The sequence below is a fragment of the Triticum aestivum genome, chromosome 7B (assembly GCF_018294505.1).
Source record: "Triticum aestivum cultivar Chinese Spring chromosome 7B, IWGSC CS RefSeq v2.1, whole genome shotgun sequence".
Lineage (NCBI taxonomy): Eukaryota > Viridiplantae > Streptophyta > Magnoliopsida > Poales > Poaceae > Triticum > Triticum aestivum.
In genome coordinates, this window is record NC_057813.1 from 456,736,465 (window position 1) to 456,748,512 (window position 12,048).

The window sequence follows — 12,048 nt, forward strand, 5'->3', positions numbered from 1 at the left end:
GTATCTTGCATTGCTATGTCATTTGCTTAGTTTAGACATGCTTTGTGTGAATGCCACCTGTTTAGTGTCTAATTACCATATATGTGAATTATGCAATGCCATCTTGTTGCAAGACATTATATATGTGAATTATGCAATGCTATCTTGTTGCAAGGCATTATATATGTGAATTATGCAATGCCATGCTCTTTAGCCAAGCGTCATATATGTGAATTATATTATGCCATCCTTTTTTTGTATTTCTCATTGCATTTGTCGACAATGTTTGTATATTCAACTGCTCTTCCTGTGCATCAGCCATTTGAATTGGTGATGGAGAAATCTGGAGTGAAAACAAGGTCTTCAGAGTAGACAATGCTACCTGCTGAAGAAGATATCTTGTTGGTTACAGATAGCTCTTCAGAGGAGGTTTCAGAGGCATATGACCAGTCCTATTATCCCCCTGAGGTGTATGCTCAAACTTGGCAGGGTTATATTACTCATTCATGCATATGTTGTATTGCAATGCTTAGTTTTTACATCATATACACAATATTGAATGACATCTCCTTAGTTGACACATCATATATGTGATTGCCCTCTGCTCACTTGCTTAGTATATAAATCATATATTTGAATTATATCATGCCATGATGTTTACATAGACAGCATGTATCTGAATTATGGCATGCCAACCCATTTTCTAAAGACATAATATAGTTATATCATCTCATCATGTTTACATAGTCATCATATTTTGAATTATCTAATTATATCCGTGAATTATATCATGCCATCATGTTTCCATCGATGGCATGTTTCTGATTTATGGCATGCCAACCACTATAATAGACACATCGTATAGTTATATCATGTCATCCTGTTTACATAGTCATCATATTTTGAAGTATGTCATTCTATCCTGTTTAGTTAGCCATCATACATGTGAAATTGTGCATGCTATCCTATTTAATTAGCCATCATATATGTGAAATTTTGTCATGCTATTCTGTTTGGTTAGACAACATAAATGTGAATTATTTCATGCCCTGTTTTCTTCCCTAATACCCATTGCACATGTCTATCTACAATGTCTGTACATTCAAGTACTTTTCTTGTTTATCAGCCATTTCAATTGCAAGGGGTGATGGCAGTATCTGTGGGAGTAAAAACACGGTCTTCAGAAAAGATCATGCTACCTGTCAATGCACATAGAACCATGGTTGTACTTGCCCAAGAACCAGCCCCACCACACATAACCCAGACTCACATAGATTGTACCCCTACCCAGTTGGACAGAGAACCAGCTACATCCCTTCTAACCCCAACCCCAGCAGATAGTAACCCAGTTCCAGTTGACATAGCACCGTCTCCACCACAGAGCACCCAAACACGAGCAGTTAGTAAGGCAACTGCAGTGCCCAAAGCACGAGGACCACCACTCCGAACCCCAAGTCAACGCTTAAAGCAGAAGAAGAATTGTTCTCAGGTCAGGTTCTGTAGCTATGGTTCATACTACTTTGCTCTTGCATCACTGTATTTACTCATACCAACTAATTTCAAATTTGAAGGATGCAATTGAAACTCCAATGGCGCAACAGGTATGTTTTAAACCTGTTTCTTTAACGTGTTTGCTGTTGTAACTTGCTCTATGTTGATTTCAGTTTCAATTGAATAAACAGTTATGTTCTCATGCCATGCACATTACAAGTGTTGTTATTGCTATGTAGTTTCCCACACTTATATTCTGTAGATATGATTCAAACTGTATCTACCTTGATTTGGCAACATAAACTAGAATGATATAGACCATATAATGACCATACTACATAGATATATGTTTGTTTCATGCTGTTATCCTGTCCACCTTACTAATGAACTGGTTTACCAAAATGAGTTTCATATACTACATTGTAAACATGTGATGTGTTTGTTTGTTTCTCTTTTAGAACGCAGATAAAATATTGGAGAAGAGTACCCCGTTATGCAATGGTAAAGGAAGTAATGCAGATAAGGTTCAAGATAGTGAGACATCCCTGTTGGTCTCCAAGAAAGCTGATAAAAACTATATTGAAGACACTAAGACAACCCCAAAGTCCTGTCTTGATGTAGTGTTCGAGTTACTGGCTACTACTGCTGGCACTAGCTCTTCGAACTTGTTGCCTGAATTAGTTCGGCTCCTTGAGTCTCAACTTCAAGTTGAAAGTCATCGATCAGATGTTATGCGACAGGAAGGCGAAGGACTGAGGAAGTCCCTGCAGAATTCAGATGCATACTTTCTGGTGCAACAGCAAGTGCTGGAGGATTTAAGCGCCAAACAAGATAAAGTTAATAAGCTTGCTAAGCATCTTGCCAGCATTATGGGTATCCAGGATATTGTTTCTTGAGCTCTTCTGAAGTGGTTTCAGTTCTGGACTTGTTTTGTTGCGGCGTTTATTTGCACTGGTCGCCAACTTTGACAACCAGTGTATATGATATGCTGCTTTGTTCCCTATATTTGCACTGGTGGCGAACTTTGATGCCCAGTGGATGTAATATGTGTAATAGCCATGATATCCTAGCGTAAGTTGCTTGCTTATTTATTTCCTTATTGTCTTGTTTATTTGTTTGCTTGTAGTCAGTGTAGTTCTTTTTCTATGGTTTGCTAGTGGCCGCAATAACCTATTTTTTAAAACTAGGCCACAATAACCATGTGCTACATATTTACTGTAGTTGCCATGGGCCTCCTATGGGCCATAGACACAATGGGCCTTCTATGGGTCGTATCATCAATGGGCCTTCTACAGGTCATAGACACAATGGGCCTTCTACAGGCCGTATGATCGATTGGCAAAACATGGGCCAATAACAAACCACATTATGGCCGTAAACGGGCTAAAGTTGGAATCGTCCGTTCATGGGCCGACCATAACGGGTCGTCGTTAATCGACCGTATTTGATGACGCTGTGAAAACGGCCCAACGAATTAACGGGCCACAAACGGGCCGACTATAACCACGAGCTGAATTTGGCCCACAGGCAAAAAATGGCAATAACAGGCCGTAAGTAAACGAATGCTGGACATGAGCCCAAAAATAAATGGGCCCTGAAAAGGCCGAAAGATAACATGGGCTCAAAACGACCCAATGGAATAATGGGCCGTTAATGGGTATAAAGTGATACAATGTTCATTACGGGCCAGTTTCACCACAGGCCGTTAATGGGCCAAGAGTTACAAAGGGCCTCATATGGGCTGAAAGACGTCATGGGCCATACATGGGCCGAAAGTTAAAACGGGCTGGAATCATATTGGACGGCCCAGATGATGCTACTGGGCCTAATTCAGATAGGTCGTAACGGGCCCTGGGTTAGCGGGCTGTAAATGGGCTATATGCGAACAGGCCATTAACAGGCTTTTTGTGGGCCGGCCCGCCACCTTTTGACCAAGTCAAACGAGCCGGCCTTTTCATAGGAATGAGCCTCTGTTGGTCTGTGCCACGTGTCAATGTATCATAGGTGCCTTCGGTCCAATGAGTGGATGACATCTGTCCCAACGGTGAGCCGACACGTGTTTCCTCCAGTCAATGATGATTTTACACGTGGAAAATCCCCATTGGTCGGGGCTGTTAACGGGTTATCGGATCCAAAACCAGACCTGATAGCTTAACGGTGAGCCGTTATGGTGGATACCACGTGTCGATCACCCTTGATGAAAGCACTTCTATGACGCGTGATTTATCGTCATGGAAGTGGACACTTCCCTGATGATAATTTTGGTAATGTCATGGAACACTTCTACGACAGCTCAGGTATGACTATCTTGATTCTGTCATAAAATCGTCATGGATGTACATGCATGACAGAAAACGTGACCTACTGTGACAAACACGTATCATCACGGAAGTGTATCATTTTGTACATGCATGACAGAAACCCTCTTTCCTTTTTGTTTCCTCATATCAAAAAGGCTGCTAGCAGCGTGATAGCAAGCACCAGTAGCCGCAATTAGTAGCGACCTGTGAGAAGTGACTGATGTTGTATGTATGAATTGATTCTTGTTCTTTCCGTGAAGAGGTTTCCTTTGTGATTTGCACGAGCTCAATCATCTATTGCAATTCCCTCTGTTTGTGTTATAGACTACATGATTTTTGTTTTCTATTTAGCAGCACTCCAGTCTGACCTGTTTGTTGTCAATTTGTTTGTTGCATAGTAGAGCACTATTATTTTATTTTCCACAAGAATTTAGAGTTTAACTGATATGCAAGAGGTGAGTTGGACCAAATTTATTACATTTTATATCTCCAACCAAACAATGAACTAGAACCATTCCATTCCATCTTATTGCACTCTACCAGACATAGAAACAGAACCGACCCATTCCAGTGAAATGGAACCATGCCATTCCGTTCGAGTACGTTCCAGACCAAACACCCCCCAAGTGATCAAAGCCTCACTCCTTCTGCCACCTATGCTTGGAGAAAGAAGAATCTAGATGAGAAGGACAGTGGCTTCACTCAATCTGTGGAGATTGAGTCAAGGAAAGAAAGGATAGTTGCCCAGAAGGTGTCTGCTTCTACCGTTGCCAAGAGAGGCATTGCTCTAACTCATGAAGGAGGCAGCTCGGCTCAAGGGCAGTCAAAGCCCAAGAGGCAAAGGAAGATGATAGCTCATGTTGAATCTAGAAAGTCCACTATGTTTGTGGATCCTCATACTAATGCAGCTACGAGCAGCGATGAGGATGAGGAGGAAGAAGAGGAAAAGCAGGTGTCCAAGCCCACTACTAAGAAAAACAAGCCGATGGCAGATGCTATACCTAGATCACTACCTCCTGCATCCAAGCCTAATCCCACTCCCAAGGGCAAGGGCAAGAGTGTTGTTGCTGCTAAGAAGAAGAAGAAGAAGAAGAAGAAGAAGAAGAAGACAGTTGTCCCTGAAAAAGAAGAAGAGGAAGCCCCAGCTCATCTCAAGAAATTGAGACCATTCGTGCCTGCGCACAATGATGCTCATCCTAAGGCATAGGACATACAGAAGAGAAAGGACAAGGGTCTAAAAAATGGAGGACAAATGATCCATATGTTCCTAGGTCCAGGAAGACGGCTATGGATTACAAGTTCCATACCATAGAGCAACAAGACTTCTATGAGATAGTGCTGCTTGAGAAAAAACCAGCTGTAAGTGAGATGAAGTGGGTGCATTCGAAATTCATTGTTAAGCATCCAAACAACTTCCCTAATGTACATGAGAACTTCAAGACTCTGAACATCAACAAGTTTGTTGGTGAGGTGAAGTCTGACTGGTGTGAGGAGATGATTATGCAGTTTATTCCACAATGCACTTCTCCTGATGGCAGAATCAAGTGGATGACTGAAGGTGGGAGGTTTGAGTCCGCATTTGATGAATGGGCCAAGTTGCTTGGCTTGCCTCCGAGATAGGCTTCATCGATGTGTATGCCGGTAGTCACATGAACCACAACACAATGAAGAACATGTACCAGCCCATTCCTGCTTTAGAAGTTGAGAAGCACAAGCTAGGATCTGTGCAGTTCCTTCTCCCAGGACTTGCCACCATCAACACTATTCTCAGATATAAACTGAGTCCCAAGTCTAGAGATGACATGATGGTGAGAGGATACTCCATTGACTTGTTGCACCATCTTGATGAACTTACCAGCTTCAATGTCATGGATTTGATTGTAGAGACTTCGAAGAGGACTATGTTGATCATAGGCAATCATGTGTCTATGCTCCATATATTTAGTTGCTCATCAACTCCAAAGTTGGTAGCAACATAATCTGCTTGGGCACAAGCACTTGCCACTTCAACCAAAGGTCGAGGACTGCACTGTCGCTATGAATCCAACTGATCCTAGTTCTACTGCTGCTCAGGAGAAAGCAGAGGCTTCTAGAGCTACCCCACAGGCGAGTGAGCCAAGTTCTTCTACTAGGGATGCCACTACTGAGATGCCTAAGTCCAAGGCCCACCAAATGACATATCTCTTCCAAGCTACACTCAGGATTGAACCAAGCCTAGCTAACCTTGTGAAGAACTACGGAAGTCTAGAAAGGATTATTGAGACTAAGTTCCACGCTCTTGATATCAAAGTGACTGAGATTGCCATGAATCTTGGAAAGCTCAAGGAGGACTTTGAGGCATGGACCAATAGTGATTCTGATGAGCAGACGACCACTCAGTATCAGGCTCAGCCTTGGCCTGCTCCAGCTACAGTTGTGCCACCTCCCATGTCTACACCACCAGTACCCCAGACATCATCAGAGGCATTTGCATACGCTCCCATCTCCACTGCATCGACCCACACCGAAGCCGCCCTCTTCATCACCTGCATCCATGGATCGAGACCAGGGTGACGCTTAGATATAGGATTCGAAAATTTTGGTAACTTGTTGCCAAAAGGGCACGGTGATATAGATCTTAGGGCTTTGAGTGCAAGAGTGCTTTGCATTTGGTTTTTTATTTCTGTTTTGAGATACTTTTATTTGCTTGGTTCATAAGAGTTATGTTGTGTGCTTGACGGTACTGTATTTGCTTATCATGCTACCTATTATCTGCTTATGCATGTTATCGTGGTCATTCACATGTGTGTCTTGGTGATGAGTGCTTATTGTACTCCATTCATATTGTTTTGTGCGCTCCACCAAGATGTATGTGGCATGTATTATCTCATGATCCTAGTCGATTGTACATTTGCATTCAAACGCAAATCTTAAATAATGCACAACAATATATTCACATGTATTCACTTTTCAGTGAGGGAAGATCTGCATCCAGGTCTACTTAAAAGCTTCTATCATAGGCTTGATAGTCCTAAGAAAGGTGAAGGTGGGGGAGACAGGATACGTGTTGGCTTTTCATTGGCCAGATAGATGTCTAGACTCCTACAAAGCCCATCTAGGTTTGCTACCACTCTGCCAAAATTCAAATGTCTGGACGCGTCCGTGGACATTTGAAGGTAACATTGGATGTCAAAAGAAAATGTCCGAACTCTCCCGAAGAACATATACGAACGATTTGAGGATCAACATTGAAGATGCCCTATGACCTTACCTGCATTATCGGACATATTGCCCGCTTATCACGATTGCAAGCATCCGTAAAATTGAATGATGCAATGGTTTCGTTTTTTGCAATGAAACCGGGATGAGCTTAGGAACAAGAGCGTATGTAAATGAGATGGCGATCAGACGGTGGGTGTGTTTGATTGACGTACTAAGCTTGCCACAGTTTACCATGTCACAATTTAGGCAAATTCAACTTAGGTAGTTCCCTACAGCCACACTTGTGGCAAGATTTTCTTCATGCAAACTAGACTCCACATGTCATCGACTTAGAAACTGTTGCAAGATTACCTCAAATATAGCAGAGTGTGACGCCGATTTTAATCGCCTAACCATACCTTAGGCATGTGTGGCAAATGAGGACAATCTTAGTATATACTTCCTCCGATCTTTCAAAGATTTCAATATTGAACTACACACGAAACAAAATAAATGAATCTACACATTAAAATATGTGTACATACATTTAAAATATGTCTACATACATCCCTATCCATACGTGACTGAAATATATTTAAAAGGGCTTATATTTTTATACTCCCTCCGTTCGGAATTACTTGTCTTGGGAATGGATGTATCTAAAACTAAAATACGTCTAGATACATCCATTTTCGCGACAAGTAATTCCGAACGGAGGGAGTACTTCAGAAACGGAGGGAGTATAAATCAAACATGCCTGATAACTTTGCATTCAGCGAAGATTTGCCACTAGACGCATACTTTAGTAGCGCACAGACCGGGGATATAAAGATAAAAATGAGAGAAAAGCAAGGTGACGTGAAACGTGCGACGTTGAGTGCTAACTAGAAAAATCAAAGTTGAGATATTTAAGCCAAGAGGAGAGTCTAGTCACGCACGATCCAGTTGCAGATTTTTGATTCAGTGCGTCGTGAGTCAAAGTAAACCGCTGCACGTGCCCTCCCAGTCCTTCGATCCCCAGCTTTGTCCTCAGCTAATTATGCCATTGATTCGGTCGGTCGTGAGTATCAACTCGCTGAAATAAATAAAAATGAAAACCCCGGAGATTTGACCGGTAGACGATTGAACAGCCAGTAGAACACGGCAAAAATAGACGACCCGGATGTATAGAAGCTGCTCTGAACAATACTAGTACTTCCGGCCAACTCGTTGGTCTGTCAATTGGAGATGGAAAACAAACAGGCAAGACAACCGTTTGTCATGAAGCTCCAATCGATACGAACAATGTGGTAGCCCTTTACCTAGTTCAGTGATAAGGTCTAACGCAGCACAGACATCTATATTCACAGAAGGAAATGTTCTTGAGCGGCTACAAACAAACGGAATCGTTCGGGGCTAGAAACAAATGAAATCATTAGTCCCTTGAGGAGGAGGCCTGGGGCAGTGCCTTGTGAAACATACTTACAGCAAACCGGATACAGCCGAACAACTAGATCAGTTATTCTGAGTGTTTCTAAACAGATATTACTTGACGAGGAGGTAGCGGTCTATGATCTCCGACACCGTCTCCAGGAACAGGTTCTCGCTCGTCCCCGGGAGGACGGCGCCCTCCGCTTCCTGGATGATGTCCTCGATCACAGAATCTCTATTCACAGTCTCCCTGCACAGTATACGTCCTATGTCATAGGGTGTGAGGCCTCGCGCCGCGCCCTTCTTCAGGAGCATGGTGCTGATGCGCAGGACGCGGGCACAGCTTGAAGACAGCTCCCACCCGTGGAACCTGAGAAGCTTGATGTCCTCTTCCGCGTCGAGAGATTCAATGTATGCAATGGTTTCATCACTGAACCGCTCACGGGCTTGAGGCCAGTAAAGCCACTCGAAGGTACAATCCTCAAACTGCATAGCAACAAGGCAACAAAATTAACATTTGCATGACTCAAGAGCGAGAAGTAATGCAACAACGAAATAATCACCTTCTCTGGCAGGCAGTAACCATGATCAATTGGAATCAGCTTGCAGGTGGCACCTTCTTCCTTGGACACTAGAATGTTCCCTGCATGACGATCAGCATTCGCTAACCTAATATCTAACACTGCTATTTTGTGTACCTCCTTCACCGGAAAAGCACGAGGACCCATATCCTCGCAACTTCCATCGTTCTCCATAAACATCTGCAGAGATCCAAACTTGAAGCTCTTTCCCCTATGTAAGCTTCGGACTAATGCTGTGGGAGGCACACCAGAAAACCCAACACCGTGGCCCGATTCACGATCACCAACTGGATGGTCGAGAATATAAGCCGCAACTTCCCTTAGTGCACCTTCCCCTACACGTGTTCCCCTCTTCATGCCTTCCCCATCAGTCGACAGTGGATGACCCCTTGGGTTGTTTTCAGCCATAGGTTCCTCATCAATCGGCTTAAACACTGCAACATTCTTCTGGCCTGATGAGTCTTGCATGAAGTAAACACCCCCTGAACCTTCTGCTGACATAACTGGTGTATATCCATTCTCAAGACCAGCTATTGCTGAGTCAATCATTTTCATCACTTCAGATGACAGCTTCGCCTTCCGGTTAACCACAATTGGTTCGATAGGAGCAGGCTTGCCACCAGCTGGTTTTGCAGGGGTCACCACAACAGATTCATTCTGAAGGTTCTCTTTCTTCTGAGGGTTGTCAACTGTGACCACAGTATCCTTATCAACTTGCTGTGTTCGTACCTTTGCTGGTTTGCGGATGAACAAATGAATCACAGCATCATCCTTGTTGCTAATATCAGCAATCAACTGGTGGTCCTCAAGCACCTCTCCATCGTACTCGAGCTTGTCATCATCCTCCAGGCTATCAAGGTCCTCATCACCCTCCACTGCAAGCTTGCTCTTGAGGTACTTGACATTACGGGTCTGGTCCACCTGAAACTGAAATTTCTTCCCACTGGCGGTCTCAATGTTGATCACCCGGAGGTCAGCCAAGCGGATAACAAGGTGCAGAACATTCCCATCGGCAAGCCCATAATCCTTGACAGGGCAGTTGTTGCGCGCCAGCTCATGCCCGTCGAGCACAAGCCGCTGCTTTGTCACCACAAAGCCCTTGAACCTCTGGATGCGCAGCTTGACCGAGGCGATGGAATCAGTGCCCAGCACACTCATCGGCATTGGAGGCGCACCAGGCACAGCGAGGAAGATGAGAATGGAATCCTGCAGCTGTGACCCGGAGAAACAGTGTGCTGAACGACTACCATCAAACCTGATGGGCAAGAAGGCGAGGTCGTCGGTCATCGGAGCAAGCGCAATGACACCAGCTGACGACATCTTGGCGAGTGGGGTTACAGGAGGCCGAAAGCTTCCTCAACTACAGCCAATATTTACAATGGACCGGAGTTAGAAGCTCTACACTAGGAATTAGTAGAAGCCATGGAGAAGTCAAGCCAAGGGTTCCGTTCCTTCCTTCTATGATGGATGGAGGAAACCCTCTGCGAAAGCCCGACACCAGAAACGGCACAACCGATGATGCTACAGGCACATTTTGGATTGGTCGCCCATTAAATCTGCACAAAAAGTTAGATCTCCTCCGTCAGTGGCCGGCAGAGCTTCAGCAAAAATCGTTCAAAGCACATAACACCGCACATACCAGATTTAATTTTAGGGGCAAAGTGGCTCAAAATCCTGCCTTTGCCCCACCGGAGAAGCCCAACCGCGCGAGGCAATCTGCAGAACAGAGACCAACTGGAGCGATGAGTCACAAAATCACCCAGCCGCGCAGCGCAGGCACAGAATAGTGGTATGAGCTCGCATCATCATACCTGAGAAATCGCTCACCAGAGGCAGATCGACCGATTTATTTTTCCGATGACGAGAGAACCAAGGAAGGACCGACGACCCCCGGCCACCGACGCCGGCGCCACGAACCGGCGCGGCTCCTCCCCCAGCAGCTAACGGCCGAAACCTGCTACATCATATCGCCATGGTTAGCTTACCCCGCACCGATCGAAACAAGCAGGGAACCGACCTTTAAGAATACCAGGAGGGGGAATCCGGGCGACCACCGAGTCGGGGCGCGCGCGGAGTCGGGATCGGATTGGATTGGAACTCACCGCCCGGATCAGAGGGGGAACCCCCGAGATTAGTAGCCCGACGGGCTCCTCCTTCCTTGCTCCGCGGTTCACGCAGGGGCGGAGAGAGAGTTGGGGAGGGGAAGTTTTTGGTCTGGTTTGGTTTGGTTTGGCGAGGAAGGAAGAGGGACGGATGGGCGAGGGGGAGGTGGGCAATGGAGAATTGGGGAGAGGGAGCGGACGGTGTGGGGCTGCTGATTTATTCCGGGCGTGGGGCCGGCCGTCACTCACGGCGTGACGTGTCTGGCCCGCGCACCTTCGTAGAAAAGGTCGTGCGCTCGCTTATTAGATTGACGGTTTTGCCCCCGCGACGGTGAAAGCTCGCGCGGCAAGTAACCTCGCTGTCAAAAACGGAGATTACAGCTGGGGTTTGAGACGGTAATTAACCCGCTCTTCGCTAATGCTCGGTTGTTATTCGTTTGAGTCTGCCTTCAGTGGTAAGGCTCTTGGTTTGGAACGTTAGGCTCCCACGTAAATTCTGCAGCGAAGATTTTTTTTTATGCCATCTTCGACACGGATCTATTACTCCATCTATTCACAAATAAATCTTTTTTTAACAATATTCACAAATAAATCTAGTCAAAATACTTGAAATAAATAGCTAGTATAGTAGAGAATACGAAAGAGGATCCCCATGAACGATTTATATAGTACAAACTAATCCTTATGCTTTTTACACTGAAACTCGGCAAGCGTGGGCACCAAACCATGCATAACCTGCGTGCGTGGCATTAACTTCATTTCGTATCGAGCCCTTTGGTCAAAGAAAGAATGGGCTCGTACGGTCGTGCAAAACACAACATCCATAAGAAGAAAAAATCTGAGCCATGTAAAAGTCTTCTCCCAAAAATTGTCTTTAGCCCAATTCAGCGTATTTTGGGTCTACATGTTCCAAAATGTCCCGTTGGTACAAAACCAATTTTTTTTTTTGAACATGATAAAAAAACCAATTTAACGTTGCTTCTTTCTTCTACACTTATAATGGAA

At 44.7% G+C, this 12,048-nt stretch overlaps 1 protein-coding gene across 4 annotated transcripts; it reads right to left on the reverse strand.

The window, feature by feature from the left end:
- Nucleotides 1-8,263: 8,263 nt before the first annotated feature.
- On the reverse strand, nucleotides 8,264-11,282 carry LOC123161032 (phosphatidylinositol 4-kinase gamma 4). Of its 4 annotated transcripts, none has more exons than XM_044578888.1 (5): nucleotides 11,044-11,282; nucleotides 10,769-10,895; nucleotides 10,581-10,657; nucleotides 8,924-10,497; nucleotides 8,264-8,846 (listed from the first exon to the last, which is right to left on the reverse strand). In XM_044578888.1, the coding sequence occupies exons 4-5, from the start codon at nucleotides 10,259-10,261 to the stop codon at nucleotides 8,475-8,477; spliced, it is 1,710 nt and encodes a 569-aa protein (XP_044434823.1). In that variant the 5' UTR covers nucleotides 10,262-10,497; nucleotides 10,581-10,657; nucleotides 10,769-10,895; nucleotides 11,044-11,282; the 3' UTR covers nucleotides 8,264-8,474. The 4 variants fall into 4 exon arrangements, with proteins under 4 accessions (XP_044434823.1, XP_044434822.1, XP_044434824.1 ...); XM_044578887.1 differs by having other exon boundaries at nucleotides 10,753-10,895; XM_044578889.1 differs by lacking the exon at nucleotides 11,044-11,282 and adding an exon at nucleotides 10,971-11,013 and having other exon boundaries at nucleotides 10,753-10,895.
- Between the last annotated feature and the right edge of the window lie 766 nt (nucleotides 11,283-12,048).